The following is a 25,465-nucleotide window of genomic DNA, read 5'->3' as shown; positions in this document are numbered from 1 at the left end:
TATACTTTTTGTGAATGAACCATGCTCAAAAGTTTAGAGGAAAATAAGCCATAAAACAGCAGGCACTTAAGGATTTTGCTGGGACTCAGCCATTAATTTGTTTGACGAGTATTTATCGAGTGCTACTAAGTGCCACACGCCATGCGAGGCACCGGTAGTACTGGGATGAATCAGTATCTTCCTTCGCCCTTAAGGATCTCACGGTCCAATTATTATAAAAATAAAATACTGTGCAAGTGTAATGAAGGGGTAAAGTAGCAGGGAAAAAAAGGCAGTCAGTTGTAAGCCAGAATGGCAGATCTACCTTGTATGATGCCAGTAAATCACATCACCTCTCTCAGCCTCAGTTTCCCCATCCATTGGACATGGAGGTTGCAGGAATTGAGGCAGATAAGAGAGTATTTTGTCAGCCCAAAAATGTTCTATTAGTGGTTCTGCCTCCTGCCTCTCCATTCCCAGGGAAGCGGATAATCGTTTGGACTGGAGATAAATGTGTTTCCTGTTGTTAGCATTCTTTTTTTTTTTTCTTTTTTTTAAATTAAATCACAGTTTATTTTAAATGTTTTGGGGGTTCAATGTTGACGTATGTTGATCAAATCAATATTATTAGCATATATATTATTACAAACCGTACTTATTCTTTATGACCCTTGTCCAATCTCTCCCCATCCCCCTCTCCCTCCGCCCGTTTCTAATGACCCTAGATTTCTTCTCTCCTTCTGAAAGAGTATTGGTTACTCTGTTGATTTGTTGCCTAGATGATCTGTCCTTTGCTGAGAAAAGTGTGTTCAGGTCCCCCAATGTTATCATAGAGCAGATGCTCCTTCTGTCGCTCTGGAATGGGCTTTGTGGAGAGAGACATCCTCTTCTTTTCTTTGGTCTCTGCTGGTGACTCTCCTTGTGTCAATGCACTCCAGTGGCTGGCGGGCCATCTGCACTGTGGTTGTGGCATCTAGCTGCCTTTGCGGCAGCCGTGGCTATTGTGGTGGCTGTGGTGGGCCACCCCCATGGAAGTGGTGTTTTGGTGTGCTCCTTGCCTGGTTACAGGCAGAGGGGTGGGCCCTGGCTCGATACATCAGGACCCCAGGTGGGCCCCATGGCAGCAGCTGTGTGCCTGGTTCTTTAGCGTTATTTAAATGGTCTGACAACAGGGACTTCAGGGTCATGTGTGTTCACAATTCAACCATTGCCTAATGAGCACTACTATGTGCCAAGTGCTGTTCTGGGCACTGGAGACCAAGACAGGAAAAATCCCTACCCATGGAGACCTGACGTTCAAGCTGAAAAACTTGAAATAACAACATGAATCAACAATATGAATCAGAGTGGAATGTTCTGGGAAGAGGATGAGATGTCTGGCTGGGCTGTAGGAAAGGGCAAGTCCTTTTAATCAGGAGGTCCAGGAAGGCTTCTCTGAGGGAGCACAGTGGATCTAACGCTGAGCAATGAGCAGGAACCGGCCAAGCCAAGACCTAAGGGGAAAGGGGCTCCAGGCAGAGGCTCAGAGAAGGGAAACTGCTGGCTCATTGTGATCTTGAATGCGACATTTTTGTGATCAACTTCTCCACTGCATATACAGGAGACACTCTTCCCCACCTGTCTCATGAGATCTATATAAGGATCAATGAGAAGGAGGCATTTGAGAAAGATCTGAAAGAAGTAAAGGAGCAAACCATAAAGATATCAGGGTGTATCCGTCAGCACAGCTAGGTTATGCTGCAGTAACAAGCATTCCCCGAAGCTTCCATGGCTTTAAAATGAATGCATTTCTTGTTCGTACTCCATGTCCAGTGCAGGTTGGGGGAAAAGGGGTCTGTGCTCGGCTAGTCACTTGGGACCCAGCCATCACCTAGAATGTTGCCATTTGCTGTTCCAGAAGGAAAAGAGAGCCCTGGAGGCTCCCATACTGGAAGTTTAATGCTCCGGGTCAAAAATGATACAGTTATTTCCAGTCACTGCCCATTGAGAAGCACTCACCATGCAGCCCTCAGCCAACCACAGGGGACCAGGAAGGGCCATCCCACCATATCGCCAGAAATATTTGATGACAGTGCTGATGGGGAATAATAGTGTTCCAGGAAGCAGAACTCTTTGAGCCTTTGGAAGAAAGATGAGGCAATTTCTAGAGCATATCCTTCCCAGTATTATTAATGACTTCAACAAGCGAGCAAGCTGTCCTGCCCCAACCTCCTTCCCAAGTCCAGACTTGTTTGCACCCCAGCCCTTAATGTGAACTGCCAAAGGAGATGAGAACCAGCAGTGGAGATTTGTGCTGCCCACCTGTGCTGATGAGCTGTCATGGGATAGCCATGGCATCTCCAGTGTTTCAGTTTATGAAATTCATTTCTTATTTTGCTCCTGAGCAAACCCCACTCACCCATGAAAAGCCCGTCTTCTAATCAAAAACTGCACCCACCCCTCTGCCAACTTCTTCTCTGCAAATTGTTGGACCCAGAGTGTGAAACTGAATAATTAAACAGATTCGAAAGAGGGAAAGTGTCTCTCAAGTCAGGCAACAGAGCCCCAGTTTCCAGGGAGGAAGGTGCAGGTGAGAGTTCAGGAGGGAGCTTAGCTTGGGAGTTGAGGATGTGAGATGTGCAGGGAATCTGGACCCACTTCTCATTCATTCATTCAATAAACATGTATTGAGCACCAGCTGCATGCCAGACATTGTGCTAGGAGCTGTGAGTACAGCAGGGAACAAAAAGGACAAAGCCCCTGCCCCTTGTGGAACTGACATTCCAGGTGGGGAGACAGAGAGCAAGAGACATAAGTATATAGGTGGTGAAGTGCTAAGGGAAAAAATAGAACAGGAAAGGGGGATCAGAAATGAGGGGTGTTATTGTAAATGGCTATCAGAGGAGACCTCCCTGAGAAGGAACAAAGACCTGAAGGAGGTAAGCGAAGAGCCATGTAGCAATCTCAGCAAAGAGCATTGCAGGTAGGGGCAACAGCCCGTGCAAAGACCCTGAGGTAGGACTGTGCTTGGCATGTTTAAGGAGCTGCAGGGAAGCCATGTCACTGGAACAGAATGAGCTAAGGGAGAGTGGGAAGAGATATGGCAGGGAGGTGACAGAGTTGGGGGATCACCTCTACATTTAGTAGCTCAGAGACTGTGTCAGTTTCCTTTGGCTGCTGTAACAAAGGACCATAGACTAGGTGGCTTAAAACAACAAGTTTATTCTCTCACAGTTCTGGAGGCCAGAATTCCGAAATCATGGTGTCAGCTGGGCCATATTCCCTCTGAGACTTTGGATAGAATCCTTTCTTGCCTGTCTCCTAGCTTCTGGTGGTTTGCTGACCATCTTGGGTGTTCCTTGGCTTGTAAACATGCCACCCTGATCTCTGCCTTCATCTGCACATGGACTTCGCCCTGTGTGTTTCTGTCTCTGTGTCCAGATCACCCCTTTTTATGAGGACACCAGTCATACAGGAGGAGAACCCACCCTAACGACCTCATCTTAACCTGATAACATCTGCAAAGACCCTATTTCCAATTCACAGGTAGCAGGTGTCAGGACTTCAACACATCTTTTTGGGAGACTCGGTACAACCCACAACAGGGCTGTGAGCATGTGACTTTACCTCACTGTGCCTCAGTTTCCTCTCCTGGAAGGATGGGAATGATTATATATTGCTCCTTGGTTTATAAGAGGATTAAATGAGCTCAAACAAGCTCAAGCGTCTTGTCCATGTCTGTCACTGTGCTGGGCACTGTGTCTCATGGCCAGAGGCCCCTAAGTCAGAGAGCCAGGGCCTGGGCAGATGCAGGTGTTGTCGGCAGCATCTGAGATGGAGCGGCTGCCTTGGCACTGAAGAGTCTCAGCTGCTTCTCTCTGTACATCCCTGCCCCTCTCCCTCACCTGTCCCCATCTGAGCCTGCTCCTCCTGATGGCTCAGTTTTTTCCTTCTGCTGGCCGGTGCATGCTTTCACTCCTTGGGCTATATTTAGCCCCGAGAAATGGGAACAAGAAGCTCTCAGCCACTGCAGTGGCAGAGGGGAGAAGCACAAAGCCAGTCCTGCCTTCTGTCCATCCGTGACCTGCTGACTCCATTCTTCTTCCAGAACCTTTCAGAAGCAAAGCATTGAAACTTTGAGGCTTGTTAAAACAAAGGTGTGGGCTGGAGACGGCTCATTCATTGTCCCCAGAATCTGTCTGTGTCTGTGATTCAAGTTGGCTTTTTTTGTTTGTTTTATTTTCGTTTTTTTATTGTGGCAAAATACATATAACATCTTAATCATTGTTAGCTGTACGGTTCTGTGACATTAAGTCCATTCCCATGTTATGCAATCGTCATCACCGTTTATCTCCAGAACTTTTTCATCACTTCCACCTAAATTGTCCCTGTTAAACACTAACCCCCCATTCCTCCTCCCCGGTCCCTGGGACCCACCATTCTACTTTCTGTCCCTATGGATTTGGTTACTCTAGGGACCTCCTACAAGTGGAATCAGACAGTCTTTGTCCTTTTGTAACTGGCTTATTACACTGAGCATAATGTCCTTAAGGTTTATCCGTGTTGCAGCCTGTGTCAGAATTTCCTCCCTTTTTAAAGTGAAGTTGACTTTTTAAAAAGAACAACATTTTTTAATTGAAGTTAAATAAGCATGCAGAAAATCCTATGGATCATAAGTGGAGAACTTGATGAATTTTCACAAACCAAACACACCCATATAACAGCAACCAGATGAGGAAACAGATCCCTTTTAGCCCCAGAAGCCCCCCTCCTTTTTATCCCCTCTCCAGTCACTACCTCCCCCGAGATGTACCCCCATGAGGACTTCAAGCATTGTTGACTAGTTTGCCTGTTATTGGATTTTGGATAAGTGGAATTTTACATATATTCCCTTCTCTGTCTGGATTCTTTTGCTGGACATTAACCTTGTAGTATTTACATGGTGACCTGTGGTAGTCATTCATTTCATAATACTCCATTTATGCATCCTCTCTCTGGTTGGTAAAGATTGAAATTGTTGGCACTTTGGGGCTATTATGAATATCACTGCTATGAACATTCTTGTGCATGCCTTTGGCAAATGTGGGTTCACATTTCTATTGGGTAACCACCCAGGAGTGGAATTACTGGGTCTTGGCGAAGATACATAACTAGTTTTAGTAGAAACTCTCAACCCATTTTTCATAATGATTGTAACATGTGTTATGGGTTGTACTGTGTCCCCCAAAAATTCATATATTGAAGTCCTAACCCTCAGTACCTCAGAATGTGAACTTATTTGGAAATGGGGTTATGCACACATAATTAGTTAAGATGAGGTCATTAGGGTGGGCCCTTGGAAATTTGAACACAGAGACAGACACAAGAGAGAGAGAATGCTGTGTGAAGACAGGCAGAGAACAGGGTGATATATCTACAAGCCAAGGAAAACCAAAAATTGACAGATAAACACCAGAAGCTAGGAGAGAGGTATGGAACAGATTCTTTCTCACAGCTCTCAGAAGGATCTGACTCTGCCAACACCCCAATCTTGGATTTCTGGCCTCCAGAACTGTGAGACAATAAATGTCTGTTGTTTAAGCCACCCAGTTTGTGGTTCTTTGTTACAGCAGCCACGGGAGACTAATATACCATGTTACCTACCCTTCCATTGGCAGGGAATGAGGGTTCCAGTTGCTATGCAGCCTCACTGACACCTGGTATTGTCAGTCTTTCTTATTTTGTCCTTTCTTCTGGGCAGCAGCAGTGTTATATGTGCTTTTAAAGGTGGGCTTTTAAAGCCACACTTGGGTACCCTGCATTCTGCAGGTGCCATAGTGTGATGAACCACTGGAAGATTTTTCCTGTCCTGATGGCTGGATCCAAGGCTTCTCCAGCACAGAGGTTAAGTCCATGGACTCTGAGGCCTGGTCACCTGGTTCAAATCCCATGTTCACCACTGTCTAGCTGTGTGACCTTGGGCTGGTGATTTTGTCTTTCTGAGCCTCAGCTTCCTCAGTTGTAAAATGAGCATGATGATAACATAGGGGCATCATTAAGATTAAGTGATAATATAGGTAATATGCTTAGAATAGTACTGTAAATACTCTGTAAGTGTTCTCTCTATCTCTGTCTCTGTTCTTGATTTTCTTCCCCTCTTCTTACTTCCTTCTTGCTACAGTGTTCTGTTCTCTGTTTCAGAAAAGAATGTTCCATTTGTGGACTTTCTCTCCCTTGAAAATTGAGCTGAGCATTTCTTGGAATTTTTTATGGTTGACATTGAGGCTGCAGGGAATGGAGGAGGGAGACACTTGAGGAAAAGGCTCATGGCCCTGCCATCTGGCTTGGTGACTTTGCCAGGCGACCAGACCCTGCAATCATGCACCTCCTCCAAGAGGAGACTGTGACTGTATTGAAAGAAGGGAGGGAATGAGGGATTCATTTCTCTACTTCAATGTGGTTGCTGTTTCCTTCTCCTCCTGGACTCTGGTCTGAGAAGTCCTTTTGTGTTTCATACTGATTTCCAGGTCCTGTGAGGACCACATGATTAGGAGGGAGCTTTGCCCTTCTGATGGTACCACTGGGGTTTCCTGCATTTTCCTCTCTGAGCTGCCAGAGCTCCAGGACTCCACAAGCCAAGAATACTGGGAGACAGAGCCCAAGAAGAACCAGAGCTCCCCTTTCCCCCACATGTCAGGTACTACCTGAGTTCCACTCAACTCTCTCCTGTTTTCCCTCCTACAATCTGCAGAGCAATGATGCCTCAGGGAACACTTGGAACTGGTTGTACTTCATTCCCCTCATCATCATCGGCTCCTTTTTTATGCTGAACCTCGTGCTGGGTGTGCTATCAGGGTAAGTTTTGACATTCCTCCCCATATCATTCCTCCTTGCAAACTTCTTCCCAGGAAGAGGCTATCAAAGCTTTGTTTTCATTCACTATACAGAAAACAGGGTTCTTCCCTTGTCTGGGGTTAACAGACTACCATTAGCAAGCCATGTACAGGTGCATAGGTTGTGCACTGCTATGGGCACCCAATGAGGGAACTCACAGGGGCTTTGCTTTCTGTAGTTTACATTAAAAATATATATATTTTGGGTTTTCCCATACTCCATTTTCCAAATGTAAAATCATAGCATACAATCAAGCATGCATTTTCTTGACACACATTGTCCTCTATTTCTAAGATTTTTTGTGGGGTGGGGGGGGATTAATCATAAATAGGTTTCATTTTTTCTCACCACAAAAAGTCTGGGGACTGGTACAGTGGCTCCAAAGTGCCATCAGCAACCCCAGATCCTTCCGGCTTTCCACTCTGACATCCTTACCAGAGGCTTTCCAGTCTCACAAGTACCTTATGGTCTCAAGATGGCTGCCTCATGCTTTCAAGATGGCCACTCCATGTTCCAAACAGGAAGAGGAAGAAGGAAAACAGGAAGCAGTTATATCAGGGAAGCAGAGCTGCTGCAGAAATCTTCAGTTTATGTCGTATTGGTCTAACTTTAAAAAAGGCTGAAAATACTTTTTAGCCAGGAATATGGAGAGAATGAGAATGGGGTAAGCAGCCAGTGGTGGTTGGCATGGCATGGTTTTATGCTTTGGCTTTTGTCTCTAGCGAGGTGCAACTATTGGAAAGTATGGGGAGCTGGCAGAGAATCCATCCCTATAATATTCTGATCTCTTCCCAAAAGACTTACTCCTCCTGTTGAAAACCACTGCCCTCCAGTGGACCCCTAAATACACACACACTCCCTAAAGTTTCCAAAACAGCCAGGCCCTGGCTTTTTGTGCTTCTACAGGGAGTTTGCCAAAGAAAGGGAGCGGGTGGAAAACCGGCGTGCTTTTCTGAAGCTGAGGCGGCAACAACAGATTGAACGCGAGCTCAATGGGTACATGGAATGGATCTCAAAAGCAGGTGAGGCCCTTGCATCCTGGGGCCAAGGGATGGAGATCCCAAGCTATGGAGCACACAGAGAATCATGCATACAATTTGGAGAGGGGAGAGTCATGATAGGAGGAGAAAGAGAATCTAAATTGGTAGTCGCAAATTTTATCAGCAAGAATCCAGAGATAATATTAAAACTTCTGAGATGAAGCCAGGGGATGACATCACATAATTGTTGAGTTCTAAAATCAGATGTTGGTTCACATCCAGGCTCTGCCGCCTCCTAGTGATGTACTTCACCTCCCTGTGCCTCAGTTTCCTCAGCTGTTAAATGGAGATAATGATAGTACCTACCTTGTAGGGTTGTTTGAACATTCAGTAAAATAATCCAAGCTAAGTCACTTAGGAAGAGAGTGCCTAACACGCAATAGTCACATACAGTCATCCCTCAGTTTCCTGGGGGATTGATTCCAGGACCCCCTGCTGATACCCAAATCCCTGGATGCTCAAGTCCCTCATATAAAATGGTGTGGTATTTGCTCTTAACCTATGCACATCCTCCTGTACCCTTTAAATCATCTCTAGATTACTTGTAATACGTAATACCATGTAGGTGCTATGTAAATACTTGTTACACTGTATTTTTTATTTGTCTTTTTTTGTTGTTTTATTTTTTATTGGGTTTTTTTTTTTCTAAATATTTTTGACTGGCAGTTGGTTGAATCCACAGATGTGGAACCTGTGGATATGGAGGGCGGACTGTATTTATTTGTTCAACTATTCAGCGAACACTTATGGGGTATCTGCTGCATGTCAGGCACTGTTCTAGGCACTGAGGATATGGTAGTGGACATTGCAGACCAAATCTCTGTCCTCAGGGCTCTCACGTTCTAGTGACAGAAACAAAACAAGGAAATACATGTCATGTTGAGTGCTGCCAAATGCAGAGAAGGAAAAACAGGGTAGGAAGATTTTGTGAATGGTTGGAGGCAGGGTGGCCAGGGAAGGCCTCTCTGAGGAAGTGACATCTGAGCAGAGACCTGAAGGACGTGAAGAAGGAAGCTGCGGGTATATGAAGGGAGGGGCGTTCCAGGCAGAGGAACAGCAACTGCAAAGACCCTGAGGCAGGAGCATAGCTGAGACCTAGCAAGGAAGCCAGTGTGGCTGAAGCAGAGTCAGCAAAGGGGAGAAGAGGAGGACAGGAGGATAGGGAGGTCACCGAGGCCAGATCAAGCAGGGACTTACAGGCTGTGATGGGGATGCTGGTTTTTCTTTTGAGTGAGGTGGAGATAATGTTGGCTATGACTGCCATGGCTGAAGTGGGGCTGGAAGTCAGAAACAATTGAGCAGCACATTTTTTTTTTTTTTTGACTGGTTGAGCGATCACTGTCAGCCAGGACAAGATGAGGGTGGCCAGGCAGACCCTTCTTCCTGATCTAAGGGAGCTAGTCCCCAAGAGAGTCCTCCAGACGCAGGAGCTTAACTCTGTTCTCTTCCTCCTCAGAAGAGGTGATCCTCGCTGAGGATGATACCGACGGGGAGCAGAGGCATCCTTTTGATGGTAACTGTTTGAACCCAGTTCCGTGGTGGGTCCCAGGGGAGATGGGAGTTGCTGGGGCTGGGGAAACAGGTGACTCAGTTCTAAGGTGCCTCCAGGGGATAGAGCTCAGATTGTGCCAGGAACAAACATGAGACCTGGTCAGGCTCAGGGAGATCCAGGGAATAGTGAGAATCTGCTTCCTGAAGGAATTTCAGGACTTCGTGCAGGGTTTTTGTTTTCTGGCCTCTCCTTTTCTGCTGTAACCATGTGCCCAGTTTCTTCTGGTTTGTGCCTTAGTTTTTCTCATCTGTAAAATGGGTATCATATAAAGGCCAAACTTATGGGATTTTTTACTGAGGATTACATTAATTACAGCAAATGGAATACCCAGGACAGTGCACAGAATCATTATTATTTCTGTTTGCAAAATAAATAAGTAATAATAATCTCACCATGAAATCCAGCTTGCCATTAAGAACTGCTGTCTCACATGTTAGAAATCTGGCTAGACAGAGTCATGATTTTTGATTGAAAACACCATGAGTGAGAAGGAAATAAAAGTACTAGGGCTGTGTTCCAATAGGTTACAAAGTGGATTTTACAAACCACTTTATTGGGGAGTGTAAATTGCTTTCTGTGGAGTGTACACTTTAACTCATTATCCCCTGGAAACCTAAATATGGGACAAGAGAGTATTAAAATGTGGCCATAAACCCAACCTGCCCAGTAGCTATGATGGGAGTCAGGGGGCAGACTGTAAGAGTCACTGCATATCCAGTTTAGGGCTCCCTGAAATTTCTTGGGATTTAGAGATAGGTTAGAGGGATGTGTTTGCAAAATAATAATAATAACAATAACGAATATAATAATACTCCATGAAAAATACAGCTTGTTGCTCAAGATTATCTTCTCATGTGGTTAAAAGCTGGTTAGACAGAGTGATAACTTTCGATTGAAAATGCCAGAGATTCAAAGGAAATAAAGGAACTGGGACTCTGTCCCAGAAAGTTATAAAATGAATTTTACTATTTTGGGAAGGGGAAGAGATTACCCATGGGGATGTCTAAACCTCTTTGTTGGTAGTGTGTACCTGAATGCATTGTCCCCTGGAGAGCCCTTGAGGGAGTTTAGCCTCAATATTTGGGGAGAACTCCATAGTCCCAGCCTGCCTAGCAAGTATGTTACAGGTCAAGGGGCGGACTGTTTTTGTAAGTGTCATTCCTGTGTATCTAGCCCCAGGGCTCCTGGGAAGGGAGGTTTCTTAGAATTTTGAGATGGACTGGGGGGAAAATAGTGGCTGAGAGCCCAGACTTGAAGTTGGATTGAGTAGGACTTGATTCTTGTCTTTTTCCCTCAGGCAAAGTGATATTACCTCCCTGAACCTTGGTTTACACATCTGTAAAATGGACGTACTACTAGTTCCCACCAAACCAGTTGTCACAGGGGTTAAATCCAAGCATGTACTCTGTCCATATTGTCCTTGTTGCAAAAAGGGTAACGTCTTTTTCTCTTGCCATGTTTCCATTGTTGGAGCTCTGCGGAGAGCCACCATAAAGAAAAGCAAGACAGACTTGCTGAACCCTGAGGAGGCTGAGGATCAGCTGGCCGATATTGCCTCTGTGGGTGAGTCTCTCCCTGTGCAGCCCAGCAGTTATTCATCACCAATCATCTGAGAGCAGGAGCTGAGGGCTTGGGGACCAGGCTGCCTGGATTTGGATCTCAATGCTGCCTCTTAGCATCTTTGTCTCGTGGCATAGATTACATGCTTATGGGGATGACAACAGTGCCTATCTTATATTGTTGTGGGAATTCAACTAAATGCTTTTAGAACCAGCTCCCAATAATGTTGACTAATATTTATTATTCATTCAGGATATATTTGGGGGGGGGTCTGCTCTTATCAGACGCCCAATTGTGAACAAGATGGAGACAGAATCCCTGCCCTTGGGGAGCTCACATTCCAGGGCAGGAAATAGATATTAAACAGAAAATTAGACAAATAAACCTGTAATGGTAATGGCACTGCAGAAGTGACGCCGTGGGTGTGGCCCACTATGGAAGGGTGGGGCATGATCAGGGAAGGCTTCTCGGAGGTGACAGTTAAGCTAAGAACTGAAAACTGGGTAGGAGCTCACCATGGCGGTGACAGCAGAGATGACTGTGTGGAAGGTGGCACTCAGACCTTTGCTGTTGGTTACCACAAGGGCCAGAGTTTGAGGAGGGAAGAGGTATTTATTCTTTTCTTTCTCACCCTTCTGTACTGTTGATCTATTGACTGAGACTGTGGTGTTTTTGACTTTCTGCAGGGAGAACATATTGCTGTTTTTTTGGAAATGGGGTTTTAAAAATTCCAATCATAAAAGAGTGGGCAGAAGAATATCCAGGCAGAGGAAATAAGACTGGAATAAGGCTGGGGGAAGAAGAAATTTAGGCTGTTTGCAGCCTAGAGGAAGAAAGAATGGAAGAGAGAAGGATGGAGGAGGGAGAGAAGGAGAGAGAGAAGGAAGGACAGAAGAGAGGCAGGGGAAAAAAGAAGGAAGGGAGAGATGGGGGGGAGGAAAAGGGAAGGAGGGAAGCCCTCTGAGGAGCTGATAGTTTAGCAGGTAACTGGAGTTCTCGCTGAGTGTGTCTGGCTCAGCCCCCACCTCAACCAGTGACCCAACCCAGAATGTCAATTGCACCAAGGTTTAGAAACATATTTCTGATGCAGAGGCACATACTATCTTATATTCCACTTTTTTCTTTCAATCCTCGCTTATAACCTTATTGCTGAGTTTTGACATAATTTTCATTGTGATCATATATCCTGTAAGGGTGGATATACTACAGTTTGTTTAGCCATGGATGCATTGTATGGTGTTTGAGTGGATTCCAATTTTTCTCTTAGGAGAAGCACTGCTGTGCACAGTTATGTACAATTACTCCCCTTACCCTTTGGGCATATTTCCTTGGGGATAATTATAGGATCAAAGGTATTAACAGCTTTTCAACACTCATTATTCACAGAGCCATTCTGAGCTTCAGGAACATGGAACCCATTTAAAAACCTGCCACATATGTGTACATTCATGGATTCCCCACCCCAGTCATTGAATATTATCAATTTAACTTCCTTTCCCAGTTAAGTAGGTGTGTGATAATACCTAAAAACTGGTTTTCATTTGCATTTTTAATTTCTAGCCAAAACACGCTTTCCTTGTAAGGAGGAACAAGTTCTATTTCCACATGTGGGTACATCTGCTTAATCTCCTTTGAGCAAGTGTCAAGAATTATAACAATCAATGCTTTGTGCCTTTGATCAGTTATTTCTGTGCTGTGTATTAGGTTGCTTCCATTTTTAAAAAGCTGCATTGTTATATTTTGATTAGCAAACTTTTGGGGGGTTCAAATACATTTATTGAATACCAGACATTTAAAAAGTGTGGGTACCTGAGTCAGAATCTCCCCTATGGATAAGATGGGCCACCTGCCCTTACTTGATAGGGAAACATTTTTCATCAATCATTCTGATGAAGATGAAAAAGTGATACAACCCAGTACTGGCAAGGATGTGACAAAATGGGCCCTCTCATAAGCTGTTGGCAGGAGAGTAAATTTGTAGTGCTTCTGGTGTATGGCTTGGCATTATTTAATTATAGATGTTTATGCTATTTGACCTGACCTAGCATTTCCACTTCAAAAGCATTTCTTTGTGTGTGCAAAAGATCTATGTCCCAGCATCTTCTCAGCAGCATTGTTTCCAGTGTTTGAAAAAGTAAAAACCAGAAACAACACACATGCCCAGCAGTGGGGAGATGGTTAAAGACATTATAATGTGCATATAAATTTATATACATACATACAAATACATACACACACATACATATGTATATATGTGTATATATATATATTTCACACATATGCATATATATATATAGTGTGTGTGTGTGTGTGTGCATATATATTTATATTTACAATGGAATACTACACATCCAGGAAAAAGGACAGGGTTGCTACTGGCATTGAAAGATGTTTAACACATATTTTTCAGTGAAAAAAGCAAGTTGCGCAACACTATTTACAATATGATCCAATTTTTTTTAAAAAAAATTCTAAGATGTGTAAGATTTCCTTAAAGATGTAGAATTAGAGAATTACAAGGAATTTCTACTTTCTACATGACGTTTTTCTGGAATGGATGAATTAGTCACGTGTTACTTTTAAAATTGGATAATTAAATTAACTTTAAAGTTGCTTGAAAGCGATAGAGACTAATTATGAGAAGTTGTGACAAGGAATCTCATAGCTATATGGATAGGGCAGGAAGGAATTTGGTGGAAAACCAGAGAGAACTTCGTGAAGAAGGCATTTTAAACTTGATTTTATATGGGAATGAGGTGATATAAGTCTGTTCAGGCTACTATAACAAAGTCCTGAAGACTGGGTGGTTTAAACAACAGAAATTTATTTTCTCACTGTTCTGGAGGCTGGAAGTCTAAGATCGAGGTGTCAGCAGGGTAGGTTTCTTCTGAGGACTCTCTCTTTGGCTTGTAGGTGGCATTGTCTCTCTGAGTCTCCACGTGGTCATCCCTCTGTGCATGTCTGTGTCCTAATCTCCTCTTGTTATAGGGACGCCAGTCATATTGGATTAGGGCCACCCTAATGATCTCATTTTAACGTAATTATCTCTTTCAGGGCCCTGTCTCCAAATATGGTCAAATTCTCAGGTATTGGGATTTAGGAGTTCAACATATGAGTTTGTGGGGGCAGGGATACAATTCAACCCAAAACAGGGAGGTAATCCAGGAAGCCATGAGAGGTATTTACAGAGGGTTTGTCTGTGCAAGACCCTGCTCCTGGATTTGTAGCTGACAGAAGAAAACTTGCTACATGGGGAATCCAGGTCCAAGTCATACATTTAATAAATAAGTGGAAAAAGGAAGATGAGAAACCAAAACTGTCAGGCTGAGTGAGGGCTGACACCATCCTATATAGGCACCTCTGTTAAAAAAGCAGGTGACTTTCAGCTTTCTAAATGGGTCCAAAACACAAGCTTGTGGTTTGATCTCCCATGACCAGGTTTCCTACAGGCAAATTCACCAAGACCTACCTACTTGGCTTGGTTGCTCAAAAATGCAAAGGAAAGAGCCTCTAATTTAGCCAGTGGTTTCCTACCCCTAAAAGAAATCTCTAGAATTCCAGGGTTCTGACAAGGAAACACCTTTCCCTTTATTTATTCCTGAAAAGAAAATAATAATAACATGTGTTTCTAAGTAAGGCAGGAGCTATGTGGTGTTTGCCCTAATATTGTACCATAGCACATAATTTGTGATTCTACTGTTCTGTTGAATCAGTTGATAAAGACATTAGAAAGTGGATTCACTTACAACTGATGAACTTACTGCTGAAATACAGAATTTGAATTGTTTATAGGTGCTCCTCAACTTATGATGGATTATGTTACAATAAACCTATCATAAAGTTGAAAAATCATGTCGAAAGTGCATTTAATACTCTGTTAAACCCATCATAAAGTTGAAAAATCATAAATTGGACCATCTGAAGTCCAGATGTTTGTCAACTTACAGTGGGGTTACATCCCAATAAACCTGTCGTAAAGTTTAAAAAATTGTACATTGAACTATCATAAGTCAAGTCATCCTATGTCAGGACCATTGATACATGAAAAGTTAAGCCATGTTGGTCAAAGGATACAAAATTTCAGTTAGGCAGGAGGAATAAATTAGAAAGCTCTGTTGTAGAGCATGGTGACTACAGTTAATAACAATGTATCGTGTGCTCGAAAATTGCTAAGAGAATAGATCTGTGTTCTGACCACAAAAAAATAAGTGTGTGAGTTAATGCATATGTTAATTAGTTCAATCAAGCCCTTCCACAATGTATACAGATGTCAAAACATCACGTTGTACACCTTAAATATATATACGATTTGTCAAAGAAATAAAAGCAGTCCTACTCACCTGCCCGAGGTCACCTGCCAGTTGGTGATGGAGCCAGGTTTTCAGTGTGACTCCAGCAGGAGCTGGGGTTAGGGGTCTCCTGCCTGTGTGATTGGCCTCTGCCTCTCTCTCTTGACCTGTAGAGCATCGTCCCTATCCCCCAAGTCCCCCAAGTCTCATTCCTCTTTGCCGAGCCTTTTGGAGACCTGCAGTTCTGAACACATCTTTGGGAGCTGCAGGGACCAGGGCCAGAAATGCCTAATTGGGCAGGGCTATGAAGAGCTGTCCCTGGGGTCAAGCAGGTGATGGACATGAGAGAAGGGTCCTCAGCAGAAAAGAGGAACGTCCTTGTGAGGGGGCCATGGCCACCAGGCCTGCTTCTGGGTAGAAATGTGTCCCCCCCCCATGACTGCCTGTTCCAGGAATGCTGTGTGGTGGCCACGACCACGTGCTCTGAACCAACTCAACCTTCTTAGCCAATTACTGGACCCCCCCCTCAGTCTCTCTCCGCCTCTGGTTCCTCGGCTGTAAAATGAGCATAACAACGATCCCAACTTCCTAGCGCTGCAATAAACAAGTAGCTTATGGTGTAAAACGAGTTCCTTGCAGTGTCTGGTGCCTGCTAAATACCCTATACGTGCCCACCATTATTTTCATTCAAGGGAAGCAGAAGTCTGTATTTGTATGGAAAATCTCCCAGTTTTTAAATGTGGACCAATAGTTTCAACTTTTATAAACCCAGTGTGAACCAGTATGGCCCCTGGGGTACCGACTCAAAATCTGTGTTTAGAATTTTGCTAATACAAAGTGGCGTCCTTCAAGGTGTTTGCTGTATTCGGTACCTGGCGAGTGGGGTTGGCTCGATAAACATGCCGGATGGGTGAACAAGTGAATGATGGATGGATGACGGATGGATGAATTAATGAATTCACTAATGGATGAATGAACATGTGAACTAATGAGAACAATAAATGAATGCAATTGAACGTTTATAAGAAGAGATATTTTAGAAGCTAAATTCAGCCTCTCTAAAACTGAGCTCTGACCCTCCCCCATAAACACGCTGCTGTTCAGTGCATGGCAGCTCCATCCCTTTAAGGGCTCTGCAAAAACCTTGGCTCATCCCTCTCTCTCACACCTCCCTTCCCTCGCCTCCTCCCTGTCTCCCTCTCAATCTCTCCATTCCAGACACACTGACTTCCTTTTGCTGTTCCCCAAACGTGTCAGGCAGGCATATTCCTGCCTCAGGATCTTTGCACTTGCTGTTTCTTCTACCTGAGCTACTTAAGATACTAAAGTGACTTAGGTCAACACCCTCACCTTGACCACTTGATTTAATACTGCAGCCTGCCCCATGGCCCCTCCTGGGGCTCCCAGTGCCCTTACTGTGCTTTTTTTTTTTTTTTTTTTCGTTTTTCTACAGCACTTTTCACTTTCCAGCACACTGTTAATTTACTTATTTATTATGTTCACTGTCTGTCTCCCCCACTAGAGTGTCAGTCCTGGAAGGCAGGGCTCTGTTACCTAATATATCCTGAGCACCTGGAACAGAGCCTGGCACACAACAGGTACTCAATAAATGCCTTAGAGCAAACATACGTGCAGGCAGAGGACATCATCCCTCAGTGATCACTTCTAAAGTGAAACATCCATGGAAAATTAAGGTCCTATCCATACCTTGTCCTGGAGGCCTTCTATGCATGCTCCATGCAACTCTGTTGCCTGACTCTGCATTGAGGGTCCTGAACAGAGGCTCCTGCTTCATCTTGTGACCACCCCAGCTGCATCAGATGTGGCTGGGAGTGGGAGACCTGGACAATTGTGTCCAGCCTTGGAAAGCCATCAGCCTCCCCATTGACATCCTGAGCTCTCATTATTATTTTCAGGGACATTGACTTCTCATAAACTCCATCTCTGCAAAGCTAAGCCCATGGGTCATGATGGTCCCCTTGGGTCAAAGGGCTTGCCGGGGAGGCTAATAGATCCCCTGGCCATGACCCATGCCTGGACAGCACATTGGTTAATTTCCTCTGCAGCAATGACCTGAGCCTGAGATTCTCTGTCTTCTCCCTGACAGGGTCTCCCTTTGCTCGAGCCAGCATTAAAAGTGCCAAGCTGGAGAACTCAACTTTTTTTCACAAAAAGGAAAGGAGGATGCGTTTCTACATCCGCCGCATGGTCAAAACTCAGGCCTTCTACTGGACTGTGCTCAGTCTGGTAGCCCTCAACACGCTGTGTGTTGCTATTGTTCACTACAACCAGCCCGAGTGGCTCTCCGACTTCCTTTGTGAGTATCACCCAGCCCCACCCCTGCCAGCTTTTGATCCCTTCCTCACATCCTTTTTCTGGTTCTCTTTGTCTGGTAGTATGTGCTCCTTTTTGGTCCTTGTTGAATCTGCCCTTTCATTTGGCCATTTTTACAGCTATGATTAGGGCCAGTGTTGCTGCTGCCACAACAATGGAGCCCATCTTCCTCAGGCCTGACAGCTGGAGGCTGGAATTCAGGCCACTAAATGCTTCTGTGATCTTTTTCTAAGAGAGAGACATAGTGCTACTGGTGAAGGGCTATTGGATATGAGACAGAGAAAGAGGCCACAAAACAGGCAGATAGAAACAAAAGCATGTACATGATTTCTATGTGCACCTCTGGGAATGTTAAAATAATGTATGGTTAAGAGATGGGGATGCCTTAGAAACAGGGAGTGGCCTATATGTTGTCTCCATTTTCTCTGCTCATTTTGACTCCCTGCTTCTTCTCCCCTCTTCTTTCAAACCTGCTGCTTTCCTACCTTTTCCTCTCCTTCCCTTTTTGGCTTCTTCATATCTGCGATTCATTCCTAGAAGATCCTCTCCAACCAGTGAGAGCATCTTGCTCCCTCAATAGGTATCAGGATGCCCAAGCCTTCGCCTTCTGGGCCTATTTCCAAATTCCAGTAATTAGCATGAGATGTCAGTATCAAAACTGAGGGCCAGTTGGGGGTGGGGAGTAGTAGTGAGAGGTGGGGAGACCTCTGACCAGGATTTAAAATGTAAAGAGCTCTGAGTAATCAACAAGAGTAGTGGCAGGGAAGTGAGAGGGCAAGTAGATGCTCTGGCTGTGGCTTATGGGACCCAAGTGAGGTCTTCCCAACACCTTTTCTACCTTCTGGCTGCCCTCCTCATGCATCTATTGGTTTGTCTGACTTATTTCCTACCCTCCTGACCTGGTTCAGAAATGACCTACGACAGCCACAAGAGACAGCCAAGCCTTTGACCCAGAAATGCCCAAGAGCCAAGCTGAGGTCATTGTCTCCTTGTAACCCTCATTGTTCTCAGTCATGTAGGGTGACCCTCCAGGACACCCCTCAGGGACAAGTTCTCTTTCCAAAAGCCCTGACCTAGTTCCAACCTTAGTAATTGTATTTGGTCCCTCTGGAGTCTCATAAATGAGGACTGTTTTCTTCTTGTTTTAACCTCTTCTGATAGCCTATTTTTAATCTCCTATATTCTCCCCACTAATCACCTAGCACGGTCTGTCCTGGTTCAGGAACAGGGGATTGGGACTTCCTGCCTGGGGCCTCTATGTCTGTTGAGAAAACTGAGACACAGAGAAGCTAAGTAACTTGCCCAGTGTCACACAGCTAGTAAGAGATGAAGACAGGATTTGAACCCAGGCAGGTGGCCTTCAGAGTCTAAGCTGAGTCTGATGACAGAGTTCAACCCTGGGCACCAGGTGACCTAAATTCTCGATGCCTGCCCTACCTCTAACTTGCCATGTGACTTTAGGCAAGTCTTTACCATCATCTATCCATCAAAGATGTCTTCGATTATAAGGCACTGTTTTATTTGATGTGTGCCAAGAAATAAAACAATGCTGCCATCTAAACATGCCAATTTTAAGACACACCTCAATTTCAGAGATGTCAAAAGGTGAACAAAAATAGGTGTCTTGGAATCAATGAAGTGTAGTAGTTTCTTGAGATCTCAGACTCCTCATCTGTACTTGGTGGGAATTGGATTTGATGGTCCTGAAAGTTCTGCCACACTTGCCATTGCTATGGATGAGCAATTCTCTCAGGTCTTGTGCATCAACAGCTGTCATCTTTCCATGAATGAGCATCTCAGAAACTTCAGTTCCCCCAGAGTTGCTTCGGGTGGGTCTTGGAATGCACCAGATATTATAGACAGATTTTCTTTGCTGAAATTTTTTAATAGAGACCCTAGAGTCTCCTTCAGTCACTTGGAGCTCCTTAGAGTCCTACAAATAAGAAGTTTTGATGAGAAATGAATATGAAGAACTTGACAGTCACTTCGAACCACCTCTTAAAAGGATGATGTAACAAACACCTTTGACCATTGCCTTAGTCCATTTCTGTTTCTACAACAAAATACCTGAGACTGGGTAATTTAATAAAAGCAGAAATGTATTTTCTCACAACTTGGAGGCTGGGAAATCCAAGATCAAGGCACTGGCGGGTTCAGTTGTCTGGCAGAGGCTGCTCTCTGATTCCAAGGTGGTGCCCTGAACACCGCCCCCTCTGCAAGGGAGGAACACTGTTTCCTCACATGGCAGATAGCGGGAGGGCAAAAAGGACAAACTCCCTCCATCAGGCCCTATATAAGGGCACCTAACCCCGTTTATGAGAGCTTCACCCTCATGACAATCACCTCCTGAACGCCTCACCTCTTTCTACTGTTAGATTGGCAATTACGTTTCAACATGAATTTTGGAGGGAACAACCATTCAAACAGAATTAGCTACACGGCCATAATTGTGAAATTCTTGAAAGTTAGCTTTAGTGCTCTGTCTTTCCTTTCTATATGCTTCCTTCCCTGCAGAAACCCTTCTCCCTACTCCTTCCTAATCATTAGTTGGATACCCTTGCCCTTCCTAACTCATCGTCTTCCTACCTCACCAAGAAAGCCCTCTCAGAAAAGAATCTAATATTAGCCATTTCTTTGCTGGGGCAAATGAATATTCACATTTTACCCCTTCCTGAGGCATATGCACTTTTATACCTTCTCAACAGAGCACAGAAGGCTCTGTCTTGCTCAAAGCATTTAGACCACCAGCAAGACAGGATTTCCAGGGGACATCAGATAGGTCTTCCAAGTTGGGAGAGAAGTCATGCCTTAAATAGTTTGCCTGTGGTGCTCCAACCAAGTACCTAACATGAGGATTATGAATAGGACATCATTGTGATTTCTATTTCTTTTTTTTTTTTTTTTCCTTTGGAGCTCAGGCATGTAAAAGTAGATTAAGCATAATTCTTAGCTCATGACACACTGGGATCATGGGGCCCTGTATGTCCTATTGTTATTTTGTTAATTAGCCAGTTAGTTGGTTAGTTAGTCAACACAAAATCTAGGTCCTTGGCAATAACCTACATTCAACTCTTCCCATGGAACCAGGACAAAGACTACAAGATGGAGACCTGGTGAACTTTTTCTCACTCCTCTTAAGATTGCCCTGAGGTTGGTTAGTGGTTGGTTGGTTGGAGGGTAGGGGACAATTGTTCTTTCCCTTTAACATGGGGGAAACTGAGGCCCATGGAGAGGAAGCATTTCATCATCTTTGGCCAAGGCCACCAAAGACCATCCTCTCTCTCCCTGCCTGCCAGGCCAGGCAAGAGAAGGGCTGCTATTAAAAGGAAACTCAGAGCCACACAGAATGTAAAAATAGCAAGCCTTCCCCCAGCAAGCCTAACCTCCTTTCTGTTTCCTCCTTCTGCCTCCTAGACTATGCAGAATTCATTTTCTTAGGACTCTTTATGTCCGAAATGTTTATAAAAATGTACGGGCTTGGGACGCGGCCTTACTTCCACTCTTCCTTCAACTGCTTTGACTGTGGGGTAAGTGCTCTGGTTTCTAAGGGGATCATTTCACCAGCTCTTACCTAGAATGGCTGATACCTGAGGACATCAAAAGGGGAGAGGTGAGATCACCCCTGGATGTGAGAGAGACAGATGCATGCAGAAGGAATGAGAGGAAAACCCCAAACATTGGCGAGAATATGGAGCACCCAGAACTCTACCACCACCCATGGGAGGGGGAATTTATATATTCTCTTTGGAAAGCAAGGGCAGCATAGCCCAGCAATTCCACTGCTAGGGATTCGTCTTAAAGAAACTCACACAGGTGCCTCGGAGACACCGACAAGAATGTCCCTGTGTCTGGGAATGAAATTAAGGTTGTTAGCAAATTAAGTGGAGAATGCCCACCACGGGGCAGCCAAAATCACATGCTGTAATCCTATTGGCCTCAGAAAGATTTAATAATGTTTAATAACCCTGAATATAGTACTGATTTCTGCCCTGTTGTAGGAAATTCCATGTCATTAGAGGAAAAAACAAAATACATACAAACAAACAAAACTTGCCTATATAGACGACCCAAGTGTTTAAAGAATAAAACTGGGCTGGCTGGTTAGCTCAGTTGATTAGAGAGCAGTGTTGACAACACCAAGGTCAAGGGTTCAGATCTGCAAACAGGCCAGCCACCAAAAAAAAAAAAAGAAGAAGAAAACTAATTTCTTTCCATTAAAAAAGAATGTCCTGAGCAGCCTTATATGGAATAGTCCCAAGCCCCAATGCCCAAGTATCTCTTTGCAGTAAAATGGATACATAAATCGTGGCATATCCATATTATAGAATATTCTGCAAAAATGAAGGGCAACCAACAGCCACACCCAACAGAGATGAATCTCATCCACATAATGTGGTACAAAAGGAAGCAGATGCCGACGAAATGAGTTCATATAGCTCATGCAAAATTCAAACGGGCAAAATTAAAGCATATTGTTTAGGGATAATACTTGGATACCTTAAAAAGGCAAAGACCTCGAAAACATGATGCTCGGTAAAAGAAACCAGACACAAAAGGTCACATATTGCATAATTTTCTTTATATGAAATGTCCAGAAGAGGCAAATCCATAGAGACAAAAAACAGATTAGTGGTTGCCAGGGGCGGGGGTGGGTGGAATGGGAGTGGCTGCTAATGGGGATGGGGCCTCCTTTGGGGGTGATAAAAATTTGGGGGGACTAGAGAGATGTGATGGCTGCACGACATTGTGAATGTGCTAACTGCCACTGAATTGTGCACTTAAAAGGGTTGATTTTATGTCGTGAATTTTACCTCAATTTTTTTAAAAAGGTAAGGAAATTGTTGTTATAAAATTCAGAATGGTGGTTCTGTCTCAGGGTTTCTGGAAGCTTCCAGGAACTGACATGTCCTATTTCTTAATGTAGGTGGTAGTTGCATGGGCGTTTACTTTGGTTTTTTTGTTTGTTTTTTGTTTTTTTTGTCTTATTCGTGACCGGCACTCAGCCAGTGAGTGCACCGGCCATTCCTATATAGGACCCGAACCCGCAGCGGGAGCGTCGCTGCACTCCCAGTGCCGCACTCTCCCGAGTGCGCCATGGGCTCGGCCCGGGCGTTTACTTTGTAATTGTGTTTCAAGAATTCTCAGGTCTGCGGGAGCACCTAATAAGTAAAAAAGAGAAGGGGTGAGGGGTCAGGGACCCTCACTCTGCCGCATTTGGAGGTGGGAGTCGGGTTGGGTTCCTGCAAAGTTCAAGCCCAGGGAATGTTTGCAAAGCACTGGAAACCAGACACTGTCCCTGGACATGAGACCAGGTCCTCTGCTCTAGGTTATCATTGGGAGCATCTTCGAAGTCATCTGGGCCGTCATAAAACCCGGCACATCCTTTGGAATCAGCGTGTTACGAGCTCTCAGGTTATTGCGTATTTTCAAAGTCACAAAGTAAGTCTTTGAGGTTCCTTGACATCCTGACTGGGGTAGGGATGGGGGGTGGGGGGCGGCCACCTCCAGCGTCATGCCTCGAGGGCTGACTCCCAGCTCCCGCTTCCCTGGCCTGGCCTGGCCTGACCCCTCCACCTGGCCTGTGTTGGCAGGTACTGGGCGTCTCTCAGAAACCTGGTCGTCTCTCTTCTCAACTCCATGAAATCCATCATCAGCCTGTTGTTCCTACTTTTCCTGTTCATCGTCGTCTTTGCCCTTTTAGGAATGCAGCTCTTTGGCGGCCAGTAAGTACTCGGCAAAATCTCCAACTTCTGCTTCCCTGGGGTCCAGCCACTTGGTGCATCTGGAGACCCACACCCAGCTCCACCCTGCAAGCTACCCACCCCGTGGTCCAGATACCCATTGCAGTCACCCAGACGGGCAGGGCCCTGAGTACCACTCAGGGTGTCCTCCTGGGGACAGAAATGCTGTGCTGGAGACATTGCCTTGGAGACAAGATGCTGAGTCAAACCTTCAGAGCACCTGGGCCAATGTGGAATGTCTGTGTCCCCCTGCAGGTTTAATTTTGATGAAGGGACTCCTCCCACCAACTTCGACACTTTTCCAGCAGCAATAATGACAGTGTTTCAGGTACGGCCTTCACCCGGCTCCATGGGCCAATACCTCTTAGTGTCAAAGGTTAATGTGCCTGCTCGGTGTCCTAGGGGTTTCCCTTAATTCTTCCTAGTCTACACTGTCTTTTCCCACTGTTTTAAAACACAAATTTTATTATTATTCAGATATGGTGAGGCCAAAAGACCAGGAGATGAATGCCATTGTAAAGATAGTTTGTTGGGCTGGCTGTCAGCTCAGTTGGTTAAAGCACGAGGCTGATAACACCAAGGTCCAGGGTTCCATCCTCAGTACCTGCACCAGCCAGCTGCCAAAAAGAGAAAAGAAAAAAAGACAGTTTGTTAAACTCACAGATTCCAAGAGAGGGGACATGCCATGCCATGGGGAGGCCTCAGGGTCAGTCTGGAGGCAGAAGAAGAGGGGAAAACATGGGCAAGAGCCTAGATTGTGTTTTCCATGGGAAGGAACAGGCAAGGCAGGAGAAGCAAGCTTAGGATTGGCTAGTTTGGATCCTTTCGGTAGCTCTGGGGCAAAGGGCTCTCCCTAGTTGTCTGGTACCTGGCGCTGGGGGGACTAAGGCAGGTGGATAGTAGCCCAGAATGTGAGAGTTCCAGAAAGGATGTGGTGGAGGTCTGGAATCTGGATAGGTTTGTTTGCATGTGACAAGAGTGCTCGGGCTAAAGTGTTTACTATCTCTAGGGACTGGCTAGTCCTGGGAGGGGCTGTCCCTCCACAGTCAGCAAACACCCAGATGTCAAAGCTTCAGAAATACAGAAAATAAAAGGCATGGTTAATGCATCCACCATCCTCCAGGTCTGAAGAGATCCCAGTCCCATATTCCAGGGCGAGGGGATTGACCCCCATGGGGTCAGCCCAAACCAGCTTCTCATCTAACCCTAATTACTTCCCAAAGTCCCCGTCCCCAAATACCATCCCATTGAGGGTTAGGGCTTCAACACGTGAATTGAGGGGAGGGATACAATTCAAGTCCATAGCAAATCCTCTTATTGCATCAGGGAAGACAGTTACAGGACGGTTTGTGACTCCCCCAGGGTGCAGCCAAGAGCCTATCATTGTAGGGACGGCCCTTTCTACTCGCAAACAAAGACAAAAGCCAAGGAAGAACCCACAGGAGACAGAGACCAGCCCCATGAACTGGGCAGGGTTTGCAAAGACCTCCTGGGCCTGGGGATCGGGCGGGCAGATTCCGTCTCCACAGCTGCGTCTCCGAGGGGCCCGTGGCTGAGAGGGGGGTTGGCTGTGTGTTTTTCCCTCCCCTTTCAGATCCTGACGGGCGAGGACTGGAACGAGGTCATGTACGATGGGATCAAGTCTCAGGGGGGCGTGCAGGGCGGCATGGTGTTCTCCATCTATTTCATTGTCCTGACGCTCTTCGGGAACTGTATCCTTCATGGGGGGAGGTGGGGACAGGCCTGGACTTCTGGCAGAGTGACGGGTCAGGGGAGGGGGCTGAGGAGACCCAGATCCCCAGGGTCCGAGTGGCGTCCTTCCAGTGGCTGCTTTCCCTGACTCGGGTGCTTGCAGACACCCTCCTGAATGTGTTCTTGGCCATCGCTGTGGACAATCTGGCCAACGCCCAGGAGCTCACCAAGGTGGAGGCGGTGGGAGAATGTTTCTCTGGCAAAGTTACCACCTGCTCATGGCAGATCAGGACGGGGGTGGGGGCACAGGGACGGGGTCAGAGCTTTTGCCCTGGATGCACCGTGCGGGGAGAAGGCACCTCTACCCAGCTCCTAGAAACAGACTGTCCCCAATCAAGCTGGTTCTACAGAGGGGGTGGAAAGGGG

General features: G+C 45.4%; 1 protein-coding gene across 3 annotated transcripts in view; it reads left to right on the top strand.

Moving 5' to 3' along the window:
- Positions 1-25,465, top strand: part of CACNA1A (calcium voltage-gated channel subunit alpha1 A) — a 229,580-nt gene that overhangs the window by 123,341 nt on the left and 80,774 nt on the right. The window contains exons 7-17 of one of the 3 annotated variants that reach the window (XM_063110743.1): positions 6,689-6,792; positions 7,738-7,853; positions 9,328-9,384; positions 10,897-10,986; positions 17,380-17,589; positions 21,021-21,133; positions 22,933-23,045; positions 23,198-23,329; positions 23,603-23,675; positions 24,942-25,059; positions 25,203-25,270. In XM_063110743.1, coding sequence (XP_062966813.1) covers positions 6,689-6,792; positions 7,738-7,853; positions 9,328-9,384; positions 10,897-10,986; positions 17,380-17,589; positions 21,021-21,133; positions 22,933-23,045; positions 23,198-23,329; positions 23,603-23,675; positions 24,942-25,059; positions 25,203-25,270 — 1,194 coding nt within the window. Of the gene's footprint in view, positions 1-6,688; positions 6,793-7,737; positions 7,854-9,327; positions 9,391-10,896; positions 10,987-17,379; positions 17,590-21,020; positions 21,134-22,932; positions 23,046-23,197; positions 23,330-23,602; positions 23,676-24,941; positions 25,060-25,202; positions 25,280-25,465 lie in introns of all 3 variants that reach the window. The other 2 variants (XM_063110744.1, XM_063110742.1) reach the window with 2 other exon arrangements.

This window comes from Cynocephalus volans, chromosome 10 (genome assembly GCF_027409185.1).
Source record: "Cynocephalus volans isolate mCynVol1 chromosome 10, mCynVol1.pri, whole genome shotgun sequence".
Classification (NCBI taxonomy): domain Eukaryota; kingdom Metazoa; phylum Chordata; class Mammalia; order Dermoptera; family Cynocephalidae; genus Cynocephalus; species Cynocephalus volans.
This window is presented reverse-complemented; position numbering and strand designations above follow the sequence as displayed.